General features: G+C 46.6%; 1 protein-coding gene across 1 annotated transcript in view; it reads right to left on the bottom strand.

The window, feature by feature from the left end:
- Positions 1–9,371: 9,371 nt before the first annotated feature.
- The window catches only part of GTPBP3 (GTP binding protein 3, mitochondrial), a 41,469-nt gene continuing 33,721 nt past the window's right edge, over positions 9,372–17,119 (bottom strand). Inside the window, exons 7-9 of the mRNA XM_086946832.1 lie at positions 15,377–15,542; positions 13,705–14,031; positions 9,372–11,768 (exon numbers count right to left, since the gene is read on the bottom strand). Of these exons, the coding sequence (XP_086802958.1) occupies positions 11,537–11,768; positions 13,705–14,031; positions 15,377–15,542 (725 nt within the window). The 3' untranslated portion in view covers positions 9,372–11,536. The remainder of the gene's footprint in view (positions 11,769–13,704; positions 14,032–15,376; positions 15,543–17,119) is intronic.

Genomic DNA, 17,119 nt, shown 5'->3' with positions numbered 1-17,119 from the left:
TGGCATTTGTTGCAGTACTCCCCCACTTTTTGCCTGGTATTTGATGCAACTCTGACTGGAGTTTGCTGGGCTCCTGCTAACCAGGTTTCCAGTCCCAGTGTTCTTTCCCTAAAACATGGTACAATTCTTCCCCCAATTGGCAAAACCTTTAGCACCCTCTGTAAGTTGGTGGTAAATGGTACCCATGGTACCTAGGGCCTGAGGTCTAAAGAGGGTCCCTAAGGGCTGCAGCACAAATTGTGCAACTCTAAGGGACCCCTCACCAAGCACTTGCCATTACAGGCTGCGTGTCTTGGTGCAGACAAAAATGAAACCACGACATGTCACACATCCCTGTGTGCCATGTCCCTCTAACACTGCATGTGATATTTGTTAGTCACCCCTACAGCAGGCCTGACGGCCCTATAACAGGGTGCTGAATATTACTTGTGAGGGCATACCTGCATGAGCATACAGTCCTATTACCGCCAGCACAAGTGACCAGGAAAGCAATTTTAAAACATGTGCTGGACACTGATGAAAGCGAGTTCCCCAGCTACACAATGGCTTCACTGAAAATAGGGATATTTAGTATCAAACATCTGGTATAGATAAACCCCTCACTGATGTCCGTGTTGGATTTACCAATACATTTTAATTTTATTTTATTTATAAAGTTTTATGTAGCGAGAACAAGACCCTGAGGGATATCAGAGCGCTTTACAATAGGATGAAAGGAAGGACATAAATACAAAATTGTCATCAAATAGAAGTAAAAGGACAAAAAACAATTTACTATGCATGTTACTTTTTAGATTACTTTTGCTAATCAGTGTGATATGACTAGATATCACACGGAGACATCTCCTACACAAAGATAGGTAATTCACTTTTAGTGCATTGGCAGTTTTTCAATGTTCATACAAACCAACTCCACACTTAAAACAATTTTCAATTAAAAACAGTCAATGTATTCCTATGGAGTAAAACAAAGTTCACAGTTTGCAGGTAAGTACTTATTTGTGGGTGTTGGTACTCTGGGGGTTAGAACCAGGGTTCCCCAAAGGGTCCAGGATGCACTCTTGAAACACCACCATCGGCACTAGAGAGGCCGGGTGCCGAGCGCTGAGGCCCAATGTTATCTAATGTGGGATAGGGGGCCTCTGGTTGGTGGCTGCTCATGAGACGGCCACAGGGTGGTGGGAGTAAAGCTTCTGGGATTAGGCTAAGAGGGATCCGAGTTAGCACCCAAAATACACCTGCAGGGGTGGCTGGGTGCAGGGTGCTGTTTTGGCGTTGGGCGCCCTATTGTTTTCAATGGATTTCTCAGTTTGCAACAAGGACTGTAGACTCGGGGACTTAGATCTTCTGGAGGTGACCACCAGTTGGAGAGGTCTGTTGGGATGCCAGGATACCGTCAGTTGTGCCACCCAAGTCCACGGGAGGTCAGGTGCGGGGGTGTTTTTAGGCATTGGGTTTTCTTACCAGCTCTGGTCAAGGTCATGGGGGTCCTCCAGAATACAGACTGCAGGCGTCGTATGGAGAGTCGAGGCAGGTCAGAGATCACCAGATGTCAGGCCAGGATGGCCAGGGAGACCTCCTCGTGGTGTTGGGACACTCGAACTATGGCGGTAGGCGTCGGGTGCAGAGTGGTGCAGACTCACAGTTTTGGCTGGGGCCAATCTGTTGGTCATGCACCCAGAGGGCATCTTAGAGGTTCCCCCTGAAAACCTACCAGCTTCTGGTGCCCTTGCTCATTGGTTTCTGCCACCCGAGACACTATTCTGACCTTTTATGGTGAGAGCCTTTGCGCTCAGGAGCCCCAAAACAAAAGCCTATCTGGGAAGAGGGTATCACACCCCCTCCCACAGGATGACCTGCTGATTAGCCTTCTTGAGCCGGCAAGCTTCAAAGAGCTACTGCCTCTGGAATGCAAATATAGTTCCCCTCACAGGAGAGGAAGCCACCCCTCCCTTTTTCCAGGACTCCCTTAGCACCTGGACGTGCAGGAAAATGAACTAGTCATGTACACCTGCCACCTCAAGGCTAGTAATACCCCTAAGGTGGGCTACTGTGAGGTGGACATGATTTTTCAGAAGTAGACATCTTTGTGATGGCATACTTAGGCATTCTTGGACAGGGTTATGCCCACTTTCCACAGGGAGTGGTAATATAGGGGCTGTAGTGACCCCAAGGGTCAGTAGCCCATTAACTACTACTCAAGACTCCCCTTATATCCCTAAATTCAGTATTTAGGGGAGCCCCAGGCACCAAAGAAGGAGATCCTGGCAACCTACAAATAAGAAAGACACGAAGAGCCGCAGAAGACCGAAGAGAGCACCTGACTTGACCTCAGCCCTGCTGTCCTGTTCTGCCGTTCTCTGTTGAACGCCAAAGAAGACTTGTCCTGCAGCTGTGTGCCTCCAAAACCTGGGAGGACTGCCTGTCTCTAATAAAGACCAAGACTTCCCGAAGCACAGCTGGAGTCTTTCCCTGCACCCTGCAGGAACTCCAAAAGAAAAGACTCTGAGGCCTCCGGAACCACCAAAACCCGACAACTGAAGCCACCACTGCACCCGTTGCCGATGGCTTGAGTTGAAGTGTGCCACCTGTGTCAACAAGGTACCCCAGCCCTCCAGAGCTCGAGTCCATCATGGTTTCTCCTCTTGTGCACTCCCCGACACCGCCTGAGCCTTTGCACTAAGGCCCCCTCGACCTAAACTGCTCCTGGTAAGGTATTCCGATGCCTACAGACACCTCTGCATCCGTCGCCCCTAGGCCGTGGAGAAGAGGACCCCAGGTGTCCCTACGTGCCAGAGTATTGCAAGCCTTGACAGCCCCCCGTTGGTGCACCTGGACTGGCCTTCCAGCCAGAGCGCACAGCCTCTTTTCGCAGTGAACGATCTCCATAGAAACGTTTTGGGTTCCCAACGCTGTTTTGCACCCAGCATGCTGGCCGCCCTCATGCCGCTGGAGGTGTACTGCTGGTGCTGCCTTGGACCTTGCACACCACTCACCTTAACTCCTGGAGATTGGTCTTGTAAGTCGCTATACCACACCTGTTTGCAGAACTTTTTCTTTCTTCTATAGGATGACATTGCAGAACTCAGAAATTGCACTGTGTCCCCTTTTAACAGTGAAAAGAATTTACATTTAAAAACGTACTTCCCTGAACAATTTTTCTCTGATGCCTGAAAATATATAAAAACACATGCTTATTTTATAAATTGGTGTGGATCTCTTTCTTGAGTCGTGTGTGTCATTTATTAATCACTGAGTGGGTTTCCAAATGTTTTGTATTCTTATGCATTAAGCCTATAGCTGCTCAACCACACTCTCCCCTAATAGAGCAAGTTGGGATTGCAAGGTTATGCCCACTTCCCACAGGAAGTGGTCATATAGGGGGCGTAGTGATCTCAAGGGGTAAGGCTACTACCCTAGACTCCCCTAACACCTCTAATTTCAGTATTTAGGGAGCCCATGGCACCAGAGAAGGAGATCCTGATGACCCGAGAAGAGAGAGGACACAGAGGAGCCACAAAAGCAGTGAGGAGAGAAGACGCAGCTGACCTGGTACCAACAGTGCCTACCTGACGGCATCCCTCGTCGAAAACTGCGCCAAAGTTGACTTGTCCTGCAGCTGTTGACTCCAGAAACCTGAGAGGACGGTCTGCCTTCCAAAAAGACCCAAAACCTCCTGTGAACAGCGAACCTGTTCTGAAGAAACTCCAAAAGAGAAGACTTTGAGTCCTCAGGAACCACCAAAATCCCAAAGCCACCACTGCACCCGTCGCCTCTGGCCCACCTTGAAGTGGGCCACCAGTGTCAACATGGTCCTCACCCCTCCAGAGCTTAAGTCTGTTGTGGTTTAACCCCTCCTGGACTCCCCGACGTTGCCTGCCGCCTCTGCACGTAGGACCCGTCAAATGTGACTGCTCCAGTTAGGAAAAACCTGACGCCTAAAGACACCCCTGCACCTGCTGCCCCAGGGCCTTTGAGAAGAGGATTGGGTAAGCCCCACTACAGGCATACTGAGCATTCATGGTTGGCTGTAGGCACCTTTGTAGACTAGAGGTGGTGCCCCAGTGCCACAGCGCACAGAGATTGGCAACAATCTTCACAACCACACTATGGTGAGGAAGTTCCCAGCTCTGGCTTGACCAGTAAGTTTTGGGAGACCGGATAGGTCTGGGTAATGGGAGGGCTGCATGCAAGTCTAGTGATCAGGTCTCCTAAATCTGTTCAGAGGCTCAAGGGCACTAGTATGTACCAGTGTGCAAGCTGCCTGCGCACCGGGCTCGGATCTGGTTCAAGTAGCTCAGCCCCCGATTCTTACACAAAGCAGTTTCCAGGTGACTGGAGCTCATATGGCTATCTCTGGCAGGCCACGCGGTTTGTAAAATAATGAAATATATTATCATGAATCGGATATCCTTCATGAGTGAGCTGCTGCATGGAATGTGTGATGTCAGTGTGTGGAATGCTCCCTCTCCTCTAGGTCCCTCCGTAAGTGACGTCCTGCAAGGAGTGAATAATGTCAGTGCATGATTTTTCCATGAGTGAGCTGTTGCAAGGAGTGAGTGATATCCGTGAGTGATCCCTCCATGAGTGAGGTGCTGCATGCAGCAAGCAGCGTGTGATTTCAGCGTAAGGGTCACTCCATGAGGGATCTACTGCAAGGAATGAGTAATGTCAGTGTGTGGCTCATCTCCGCCCGGCTCACTAGTGACTGTTAGCATGAGCAGTGAGGACCTGGAGTCTGAGGAGGACACACACATGGTACTAGCAGGACATTGACCTGGAGCTCATGCCTGCACCACATGGTCACCTACACTTCCACAGTGAGCAGCCTGTGAACTTACGAGAAGGCATATATGTGAGGATTCTGGTACCCCTGGACCTGGCTCTTCCTTCTTCGCCTGGAAGGCCACGCCAGCACCCAAAGGCGTGGACGGAGCATCTTGAAAAGATACTGTAAACGTAAAGACCTCGGAAGGAGTCGGCTGCACAGGTGTCATGCCTTGATCCAAGACCACACAGCGCGTCTCCGGTCATTCCCACCCAGCCTCCAAATGCGCATTCCAACTGGTAAGGTTAACGCACAGCACGCATGCGGAGGGGAGTGGTAGGTGAGCGCTCTGGAGGAGGAGGAACAGGGACTGAGAGTTCTGAAGTCACCACAAAGACACCTACTTCTCACTCTGTTGTCCAGCTTTTCTCTCCTCCTGATCCTGGTTATAACTAAACAGCCAGGGGAGGGTTCAGGGCATGCCCAGTTACACATTCCAGGGAACACGTGGCATGAAGCCCCCAGACTGGAAGTAGCATTGTGTCTCGAGGGTAGAACCACAGGGCAAGGCAGACAAGGGAAGCTGCAGCCCTGCAGATGTTCACAGCTCATGCCTCTCTGGGCCATGGTGCTGTTCTGTGCTGGTTGAATGAGCAGGAAGTCTCTAAGGAAGTGAATTCCACACATTGCAGAATATTTGGAACTGTGTGTGGCTATCCACTGCCCAGAGGTGGCTTTCAGTTCCCAGGTGATGAATGATCTGGTCATCTGAGAGACATCGCTCTTTCAACAAGACATTCACGAGGTCTGCGGTCATCCAGACTGCGCTTGGTCTTTCTGTTACTCGGTCTCTTTTTCTGACAATTTATGACAAGCATTTTCAACAGAACAATCACAAAAAAAGCTCGAAAACAGGCGGAAATATTCGGGCACAATTTTAGAACTGAAAGAAGCAACATTATTAAGAACTCGTTTGTCTGAAACAAAAACAATTAATAGGCCTGTAGTTCAGTTATGCTTCTAGAAAATATATGTGTTTCCAAAACAATGATCTACATTTTAGGAATTCATTGCCTCACAGTGCTTGTACAGGATTGTTCCAGAAGCAGATTTAAAACCCATTGTAGAATAAAGTCTTATTTGCTTAAAGCTGTCCTGTTGGACCTAGATTACCCCAAGTCTACATAAGGTAGCTTGGCACAGTAGTGGCTACAGCTAACTCAAGGCGTTGGTTAAGTGCTTACAAGTCTCACTCACAGTAACTCAGTGATGAACCACTAAAATAAGGACACAACACCACTGTTTGGAAAAATACCGTTACCTTTTATAAAAATAATATTCTTTTCTTGTTATACTTTTAGACAGGTATAATACACAATCAAGTTACACCTTGTTCATGAAATTCAGATCACACTTCAATATTTTTCCTGGTCAGATTTTAAGAATCAAGGGTACATTTATGGTCAATGGCTATTCAGGTCACAATACACTTCACTACCGTATGTTTACAGAAAGGAAAATGCAGTCTGACAGTTCAATACGTTTTTAAATACTCATTAGCAAGTACATTACCCCACAGCTCTTAAGTAACTGCTCAACTCGACAGACCTCTACTGGAGGTAGATCTTCACAGCATAACCCACCAGTTAAGTAACTAAAAGGAAGACACAATAGTATTAGCAAGGCTCCCCTCTAATTAATTTCCAGGCTACGCCTACCTGGTAGAGGATCTACTCCCTCAGTTACCAATAGTCTGTAAGGGTTTTTACTCAGGAACCCTGTGGTTCCCTGCACAGCTTCCTCCTCTCTCCTCTAAGCCAATTATTGGATATTTTTACTCTACATTAGGCAGTTCACTAGCTCGCTTCCTCAAATCAGGCTTTCCTGGACTGTTCAGTTAATTGCTGGGGTCGTAGCCCCATTGTCTTGCTTCCTCGGCACTCAGCACTGCCGCCTCCCGCTCCCACACTACCCGGCTTACTTGGGGGGCTTGTTGAACTTTCAGTACCAGGCGCGCTTCCACTGTGCAGCGCTGGGCCAAGGGGGGCCTGGTTGTCGATTAGCGTGTTGTACTTGCTCCGGTAGCTGGGCGTGAGGGGGCTGTGTGCGCTTCTTCTCCTCAGGTGCGCTTCCGCTTTCCAGCGCTGGGCGAAGGGGGCCTCGCTGACGATCGGCGCATTCACTTCTCGCTCCGCTGGTGAAAGGCTGTCCTGCCTTCCGCCGGTTCTCCTCAGCTTCCTCTGAGTAGCGCCAACACTCCACTGGGCATGCGCGATGCACGGACGCTTCCCGCGGCGTCACCCAGGCCGGCGGGACACGGAGGCTGCTCGCTCCTCAGACACGCCTCCCGTAGGCCTCGCCTCCACCGCTCCACCTCCTCACAGCAAAAGGGGTTAACCAGCGCGGGCGCGAGGGATTAGTGTTCCCGCCCGGCGCTGTACGTTCTCCGCTTTTCCTGCACCGTCTCTCCCCTCACCTGGCTCCACGGGGACCACGCTTTGCAGCGGCGACTCGCTCCTTTAGGCTGCCAAAGGTCTCCTGACACGCGCCTCCTTCTCAGCGCGACCAAGGACACTAGTCACAACGTGGGGCCCACAGCTTCTCCTTCAGTCTGGTAGGTGAGCGTTGGCAAAAGGGGGGAATTAAGAATGCTCTTCAGTAAAAGTGTCCTGTCAGCTTCCACTGGGGTGCAGGTTAGGAAGGGTCTCCCTACCCACTCAGTTAGCTGTTCTTCTCCGCAATTGATGTATGGGGAGGGATTGGCCAGAGGCTGAAGGGGGAACAACCCTCTGAAGAAACTGTCAGCCTCAGAGACAAACTAGCTGCTCTCAGTGTGTCCACCTCCTCTCACCACTGCCTCACTCCTCCACTCTTGGGTCAGCACAAAATGGCTGCTGGTCACTGGCCTTATATAGGGTGGCCTGAGACCTGCAGAAGTCTCTAGTGGATTCTAGAAGGTTCCCTAATGTTAACCTATGGACCTGTCCTCCAGTAGTGTCCGTTATGGCAGTTGGTGGACACCATTTTAGGTTTCTGGAGATCCCTAGATTTTCAAGGGGGCTGACTAGGCCTCACAGGTTATGAGGGAAAAATGGCGTCATCGCCAAGGAACACCTAGCCCCCTGACAGCATTAAAAATTCCTGATGGACATATGTAAAAATAAAAATAGAAACTCTGGGAGGCTAAGGGGGACAAAAATAAATAATAATGGTTAGAGTCTCCCCAGAAGCAGACAGGTCTAACATGTCCCCTTTTAAAAAGAGGCATTGTTTACAAAAAATGTGGACCTAAATACAGAAAATTTACCAGTGGCTGAGATTATTTCAACAATTTCACCCATCACATTTTTGTTTTTTGACGTAAGACCCAAACCGCGATGGGTATTGCTAGAAGTGGGTACCATGCGCGCAGTTCATAGCCTGGAGCAGGCCCTCACCGATAAGGCGCATTGAGGTCGAAACCAGATTGGGTTTGCTTGTGTTCCTGTCCAGGGGAATGTGGTCTGGCACGCCCAGCTGGTTTGTTCCTACTGGAGTAGGAGCTGCATAGCGGTTGCCCATGTCCAGAGTGACACAGTGGGCAAAAACTGATGGACTCCTCCGCAGCCCTGAGGAAAATTTCACCCATCACGTTTGCTTTTATCTAATTGATTCTAGAGTATTCACATGTTTCGCTTTCTATAAGATAAGTAACTTTCACTCAGTTTTGTGCTCTCACCAAAATATATTTAATATGTCATGTGTAAGTGGTTTAGGAATCCTTTTGTACAAAGGTACAACTCTAAACGCAAGTCAATTCACAGGTTGAAGAATATGTCCTTGAAGCTGCACAAACGTAAAAGATGTAGAGCTCTAGTGATCGATCCAAGAGTTAAGACAAGATTAGACGATGCTCAGCTTCTTTATGTGCAATTCTCAAAAAATTCTCTATCAACTTCAGAAGATGCAGAGAGTGGATCCAAGGCTGACGGCGGATCTCAGAAAGAGGGGCCCTTTGGCGGACTGTGTGAGGGCAGTTTTCTGCTTGCTATCTGGAATCGGTGTGTAATGTGTCCGGACCGATCCCAGAGTGCATTTATCTTCTTGTTGCTGCTTATTTGCTTGACAGAAAAAAGTAGCGTACAGAACATATGATTTTAGATTAGTCCATCAAGGTCTCGTTGACAGAACAGTAATAGTTAGGAGAAAGAGAAATCTATTTGCTATCCTTGTTCTTAACAGAGGAGTACATTTGTCGGTCAAGCTCATTCAGGGTGCAGTCCTTTGGAATTCTGACTCCTGGAAAGGGACCTCTTCCTGGAAGTACAGAGATCAAGAGCTGGGGATGTGTAGATATGTTGAAGGCCCAGCGCAGCCTCATGCAGGTTCCTATTGGTTGAGAACCCCACCGATATTCAGGTGTTTGCGGCCTCAGGTCTTCGGAGGCATGACCGGGACAACGGAAGCCCTGCAGCTGCCCCTCACAGTTCTACATTTTTGAGGAAACAAGGACACCCAAGCTATCTGGAAGGGACCTTGGGTGTGAGCATTTGTATAGGAACACTGGACCCTCACAACATAGATTTACTTTTGCGTTTAACACAGAGATACAATTACATCTATGTTCATATATCCAAATGGTTGTTTATTATTCAATGTAAGAAACATGCAAGAACATAAAAGTGGGACAGTTTACAACAAACAAAACAGGTTGCCAAACTAGAGATTGCACAAGTTGGCCAGGATACAGATAAGTAGTTTGGGCAAAGGAACATACACATTAGCCCCATTGCTCTTTATACCAACAACATTCTGAATTGTGTCCAGGTGCTGGAGTCGACGACGTTTCGATCCCTTTACTAGGTAATTGGATCATCATCAGGACAGTACAAGTAATGCCTGAGAAAAATGCTTGCTTTAGGATTCAAGATGCAGGTCTCGGTAAGGATAAAGCTACCACAGCAAGATGGGAATTACGAAGTCAGTCTGGGCCCAAACTTGTACAAAGAGCAACCAAACACACTGAGGAGGTCAGCCTTTATTGTACAATAAAAAATTCACACAACGTTTTTCCATTGAGGGTCATCCAGACGAATCTGTAACTGATCCTGGGTGAACGCCTGCATGGAGACGTTACATGCACAACTGTTAGGATGTTCATAGAAATGTATGTGCAACAAGAGTCACTGAAAGTTGGCGAGTATGTACTAGAACAGTGGTCTGGCAGAAGTCTTGATGACACAGTTATTACAGCCCTTGCAGGCAGGGGTGTAACACAGGCTCCTGCAGCCCCTGCTGTGGAGGGGGAATTGGTCATGGGCCCCTCAACCCTTCAGGGGGCCACATTCAGCCCAAAACTAATGAACATCTGTGAGATATGGGAAGCTTAGGGCCCCTCTTCACAATCTGTGGGGGATCCTTTTCTGTTACACCTCTGCTTGCAGGACTACTTGTGCAGTGAAGCATGGTGAAGATATAAAACCACTTGCACAGTTGCATGCTCCTGCAGCCATGAGACTAAGCAATGCGGCCTCTGAAACCTTTCCAGCCTGGACTAGCAGTTCTCTTTGCTTGACCTATAGAGGGACATTCTGCAGCTCTCTGCGGTCAGCAGTTGGCTTTCCTTAAGGCGATTGGGAGCTACATCAGCCATATATCATGGGTCAGTATTCTTCAATGTCGCTTGAATGTATTGTTCATAAGAACGGGCTATCTCAATCCTGTCCTGCAGAAGTCCTCACTCCTTCAGTACCGGAAGCCCGAAACATGTAAACTGTAGAACCTACTGCTGTACCGCTACTGAAGCAACACAGCTTTACCAGGGCACCCCAAATCTGGCCTGCAGCAGCCCTTGTTCCCACAGTACTAGAAGCGGACACAGCTTTACTTATGCACTTCAAACCTGACCCATAATAAAACTTTTGTGCCTCAGCACCGGAAAGAAGACACCTTTATCAGTGCAATTCTCTCTTGACCTGTTGTATCCTCGGGACCTCACACAGCTCTGTCAATGCACCTCAATCCTCACCTGTAGCATTGCCGGCTATTGCTATACTGAATCACAAACAATTCTCTCAATACATGTCATCCCAATACCTTTCCAGTACCGGGACCACACACAGTTCTGGCAGAGCGCTCCAGTCATAAGCTGCAGACTTTTAGTGCCTGTCATCGAATCGACTTGGACAGCTTCCTAGTGCATCACAAGATGACCATGCAGCACCCCGCTACACTCCATTTGTGTGGCCTGCAAAATCGTCACAAAAGCATGCCTAGCATGTTCATTCTCGTATTCAACCTATACACATACCTCTCCCGACGCACCTCTACCCAAAACCTACAGCACACAGCCAGTGGCATCCTTGCCCTAGCAACCATGCAAGCTCTGTCAGCTCATGTCTATCATTGCTTGCAGCAACCAGTGTGTGTCATTCTTTTGCTGAGACCCATGCACAGCTCTGCCAATGCTTCTCTATCCTGAAAGGCAGAGGCTTGTGCCTGCTCTTCATATAGCTGTTCAATGCAGAGATCTGACAGTACACCTCTATCCAGCCCTGCTTCAACACCTAGTGCAGTCTGTACATTCACACTCCATACACAAGAGAGACTGTGCCTCTACCTTTATCTAGAAACAGGACCCAGTTGCCGCAATATGTCCATTGTTCCTTGAAGCAACATCTTCTCTCGACCTCTGCTTCCTGAAGCTATGAGGGACACCGATAGTTCCCTCCCAGTTCTCACGGTGCCAGGCTGGATCTGGCTTGGAAGTCACACATCCGGACACCCACATCACTTCCCAATGCAGAAGTCCCGGAATATGACGTCTAAAATGTCCTCTGAGCCCACCTTCCCGGTGATCTTTCCAAGGTGGCGCAGGGCGATCCGAAGTTCTTCCGCAGTCAGGGCCAGGTCCAGGTGCCTGTGGCTGTGAAACTGGGTAAGGCACTCCAGGCAGCTGCCCAGGTGCAGGCGGTGCCGGGTCTGGGTGAGACTGGGTGAACCCACAAGAGGGTTCCCACACCTGGGAAGAACAAACGCAAACAGTGAGGCTCATGTAAGAATTTCTAGATGGCGTGACACAGCTCGTACAGAAACAGTACAGTTATAGATTGCTTTACTATACAACGTCTGGAATCGCACAACCACTTGTACATGTAAGATCCACATACAGGAGGACAGGGGTTGGTTTTACAAGTGCAAATCCAAGTTTGCTACTTGCAAAATCAGAATTTGCATGTGCAAAGAGATGTGTGCATAATATTGTGTAATATTACGAAAATGGAAGGATGTGGATGTGCCAGGGCGATAATGGTGTGCAAACTTTGGATCCTAAAAACTTGTGGATACTCACAAACGTGTTTCCAAACTATTGACACACTTGATAAGGACAGAAATGTACTCATTGCACAGGCAGGTTCAAGTCCAGGAATGGACAAAGAAAACTTACAACAATGGTGGGTGTATATTGTAAAAAGTTTCTCCGGGGAGTGAGAGTGGGTCTCTGATTGGGGGGATATTTTCCTTGCAGAAAAAAGCAAATTTTCATATTTTCCAAATTATTTCTTGCATAAGCAACTGTACAATATGTACAATTAAAATTGCAGAAAGCTGTTCCCATGAACACAAGTGGGAATTGATAAAAGTGGCCTACTAGAACTTAAAAAAAACCTTGTCCATTTTCCAAAAATCATAAACATGCACACATGCCAGGTAAAAATGTCAGGCATATAATTCCAAATTTTGTGAGGTGCAGGTCCACAGTTTCAAACCACTATAAAAATAAATAAAAAGAATATTGGGCAAATAGAGGACTTAGTTGTAGAAAGCCGTACAGAGACTGCTAATGGAGCATAGGAAGAATAGGGCAGAGCATGCAGCAGGGCCAGGTTGAGCACTCGAGATGACCTCCTTAACATAATGTGTGATGAACTTCGGCCATGGACAGCGACTGTGCTCTGTACAAGGCACAAACAGGGCATGAACGGTGTATCCTAAATGTCTGTGATGAGAATTCTTTGGAGTAGATTGCTCTGTGCCACAGATAGCAGTTAAAATTGCACAGGTGGTAATAGTGTCTATGGATGGTTTCCGGTGTCCTTATATCAAACTAAGTATTTAATTCTATTTAATTTAAAATGTTTAATTTAAAATGACTAAATTCGCCTAATTGTTGGCACTTTAATTTGGTTCTAAGTTCATTAAAACATTTTTCAAATGTAATTATGTCTAAGTTTAGGAAAAAGGTTTGGGATGTTATTACAAAAAATGTCATTTATCGGATAAACGTTCATATAATATGTTGATTTGTAAATTGATATTGTTATCAACAAAACTGTCAGATTCAAATAACAAGTTCCTTGACTTCTTGCTATCCGCTGCTCTAAAATCAATTACTGTCAAGTGGAACAATGTTTCATTATTGTCAATTCATACATGGTGGTCATGGATAATCTTTACCAGAAAAGGAGCTGATCTTACAATGTTGGGTGTTGTTCATAACACATCTACTTACCAGTCATTTTGGGAACCAATTGACAATTATATATCGCATTATACTGTTAATGTTTTATATTATATAATAAAGTATAGTCTGTTAGATTTTATTATGTAGCTCAGTTATGATATACTTGTTATTGCTCCCCCCCCTTTTTATTATTTTTAAATTTTAGTTCTTATTATACTGCAATTATCAAAGTATAAGTACAAGTATTATATTAATGTAACATCGTAAATTTCAATGCATCTCATCGGTGCTCTTTTTTGTTTGGTCTATTGCCTTATCATAAATTCATTAATATATTTTGAACTCAAAATTGCTCGGGTGTCGTATTGTTTCATGTCCTGGCTGTTCCAGCAACTGGTAGTCGCAACATGACAAATACAAAAACAAGCAGAGAAGACAAACATGAAAGAAGGACAAGCAGGAAAGGAGGATAAACACACAAAAGGACACTTGCATTTCTTCCAGTTTCCCCGTCAGCACGTGCAGGAAGCTCTCCAGTCCTTCTCCGGTTCGGCAGGATAGAGGGCAGATCGGTGGTAGGTTCCTGCTGCTGCACATCTCGGGTAGGCTGTCCGGAGCCGTCGCTCCCAACAAGTCCACCTTGTTTAAGACCAGGATGCAGGATGTACCTGGCGGGTCCCTGATTTTAGGGGACCATTCACAAGGAGGGGATGGAAGGATGTCTTCAAGGCATCGCTCCAAGAAAGCCCCACCACCCACCAAGCCGGCAGGGATCTCTGTGGCATCGATCACGGCCAGTATGAGATCGGCTTCCTCCAACCTAGGACAATGCAACCGAAGAAGCGTGAGAAACAAAGTGCAATTAATTTTTTAATCAGGACGCAGGCTAATAGGATTTGCAATTATAAAATATTAGAAAGCTTTGGCACTAAAATTTGTGATATATTTGTTTTTAAAACCATAGTAACGGAATGATCATAACCCCAAAAAATTGAGCATTCTGATACAATCCCATACGGAGGAAGTACATGTGGTCCATCGTAACAACTCTGGTGCTCGCTCCTTGCCCATCTGCCCACCTTTCAAATGCCCTTCATAATTTGTTCCATGTTCGGCCACATAAGGGGGCAAGGGTACCTCGATCTAGCAAACGAGGGCGCTACTGATCTGCTCAAAATGACAATTTCCAAATTACATCAAATCAAATTGTGATCAGATCTGAAAATGGGCCAAGGGTTGAAAGTTATCACCAAGAAATGACAAAAGATGCAGTTTCTGGTTAGTGTGAAGTGAGTGCTGCCATTCTACAAGGTTCTGTGTTTGCTCAATGCTTGTATAATTTGCAATAATTTGTAAATGATTAATCTGCACACAGGCATAAAGCAAAACATTGTAGGAGCCATGAAGAATACATGTGTCACTGTGATATCTCCACTACCATCTAACAGTACGCTTCTCTTCTGTTTCGCGGAGTACGTATCGCTGCCGACGATCACTCACCTCAACTTAAACGCCCATCTCCATGCTCAACGCCTCTTTACCCCTAACATCTACTCTTACAGTTACAGACCTTTGCCCTACAATCTTCCACAAACTTCCTCACAATCTCTCTCCTCGAAGCGATATCCTACCCCACAGCTTCTCATCCCTTTCTTATCCCTGACTCACCCCAAGATTATCATTGTATCCAACCGCAGAAACACATTTGTGGGACGCCATCCTCTCGCATGAGGTATTTTAAATGTTTTCTAACATTCTAAAAATGTACACATTAATGTGAGGTTCGATGTCTCAATTTTCTAGAAGACAGAGTAGCCTGGAACATACTGAGCAGCACATGCCAACATCAAGGAGATAAGCAGGGGGGTTCAGAGGGGGCCATCACCTACTACTACTGCTCGGACTGACTGCAGACCTGTACACCAGCTACAAATTCCTTCCTCAGCCTGAACATCATCAATATTGTTACCCCAACGCAATGTTCTTTTTATCAATACCACAAAGATGATTGGTGGCATCGCTGGAAATCAAACTCATGACCTGAACGATCCAAATAAATCTCTTAGGTGGAAAAAAGAACACAATGAGATCATTATAAGGTAATAAATTAACTTTATCAAAGGTCTGGTAGAGCTGTCGATCAACAGTCAAATGGTGTCCCTTACCTGCCGCGTGCGCGTCGCACCCCTTCCTGCTCGACAAAGTCTTGAGTTACCCGAAGCCCGGCTGTATCACTTAGGACTACAGGATAGCCTCCAACATTCAGTGCGGTCTCCACCACGTCCCTCGTTGTCCCAGCAATCGGAGACACGATGGCTGCAGGCTTTTGGCCTATCGAAAGGAATCAAAATGTTGATACTAAGTGTTTTAGAGCGCACAACACACATCACTGGAGTGTCTTCTTGGTCCTATGGCAGGCTAGCCGTGTTGATGCAATTTCAGGAGAAAAGTTACACGCCATTACTAAAGCGGACATGGTTCTCAACATACAAATGCAGGAGGGATATCTAGAATGTAATACCGCCATAGCACTACTCGGTTGAAGAGCGCACACCGCCTGAAAGTGCACAGGACGAACAACAGGAAGCAAAGCCAGTATAATGTCGCAAAATTCCAAGGAATATGCCTACATAGCATAGCAGCTTCAGTGTGTATACACTTCAGTCTCAAAGGTAGTGTGGGGAGTATATGATGGCCAACACCATGGAACCCAATTGTCCTAAAAAAACACAAAAGTAACTTGTAAAAAAAATGGTTAACTGTTGAATCAAGTAGTTGTAAAGCACTAGAACTTGGCTTTAAAAGGACTTAGTCAACTTCTTGTTTTGTCAGTGCCTGTTGCTGAACAGCTACAACGCATGTGCACTTATGCATCATGATGCTGCAGTGGCCACTGTGAATTTTTTTTCTTGTACTTTTACGATTCCGTGAAGGTAGACATCAGTCTTCATGTGATAAATCTAAAAATAAAAAATGATTAAAAAAGCATACTCAAGAACAAAGCAGCCTAATAGATGCGGGATCTCCAAAAATAAAAAAAACAAAAAAAAGGTACAGGGGCAGCAGTAGAGGATTAGTGAGGCGAGGGTGAAGCAACCAAAACAGAATAGCCGGAGGACGAGCACGTACAGGTGGGGAAAGCAATGAACAAGCACGGGTGAAGGGGAGAGTGGGTTAAAAACATGGAGAGTGCAGGGTCTGGGATGCAAATGTGGAAGCCCCACACGGGGCAGCCAGCAAAAAAACAAATGCACTCCCACAGAGCTCTGAAAGAGAAAGAAAACAAGTTCCCAGAATGAAAGTAGCAGAAGTTTACAACTCATACAGGCAACAGGATGGTAAAGAACCTATGCTCCAGGGAAAGCACAAACATAGGACAAGGAAGGAAAGTCATCAGGGTGTGGCGCAGCAGTCAGAGTGGTGGACGCCAGACCACAGGGATCACAGTTCGATCCCCGGAGCCGGCAGCAGCATCATGCAACTCTGGGCAATAGCTCACTTTATCTCCCCGACGGCCTCCAGTGCCTTGAAACCTTAAGGAGTGATATGTTCGCGCTTTACAAATAAGGATTATTTTTATTATTATCAAACTAAAAGAAAGCAAATGAGATTGATAAGAAAGCAAACCAATGATAAGAAGTGGTTGACGAAAAGCCATTCGGAGTACTGCTAATGTACACAACAGGTCTTTTGACAACAGAATGAAGAAGATGCCTGTACGCGGGACCTCAGAAAGAGCTGGTCTACGGATTCACACAAAAGATCATGGGGCCAATGAGTCATAAAATCTTGGATTCTGGCCCTGAAACAGGACTCAAAGAGTGATTGTAGCTTCACTCTCATCCACTGTGCATGAATTATGGAGGGCAGGTAACCATGATTAATTTGTAAAAAAAAAACTTTCAAAA

This window comes from Lissotriton vulgaris, chromosome 12 (genome assembly GCF_964263255.1).
Source record: "Lissotriton vulgaris chromosome 12, aLisVul1.2, whole genome shotgun sequence".
Classification (NCBI taxonomy): Eukaryota; Metazoa; Chordata; class Amphibia; order Caudata; family Salamandridae; genus Lissotriton; species Lissotriton vulgaris.
This window is presented reverse-complemented; position numbering and strand designations above follow the sequence as displayed.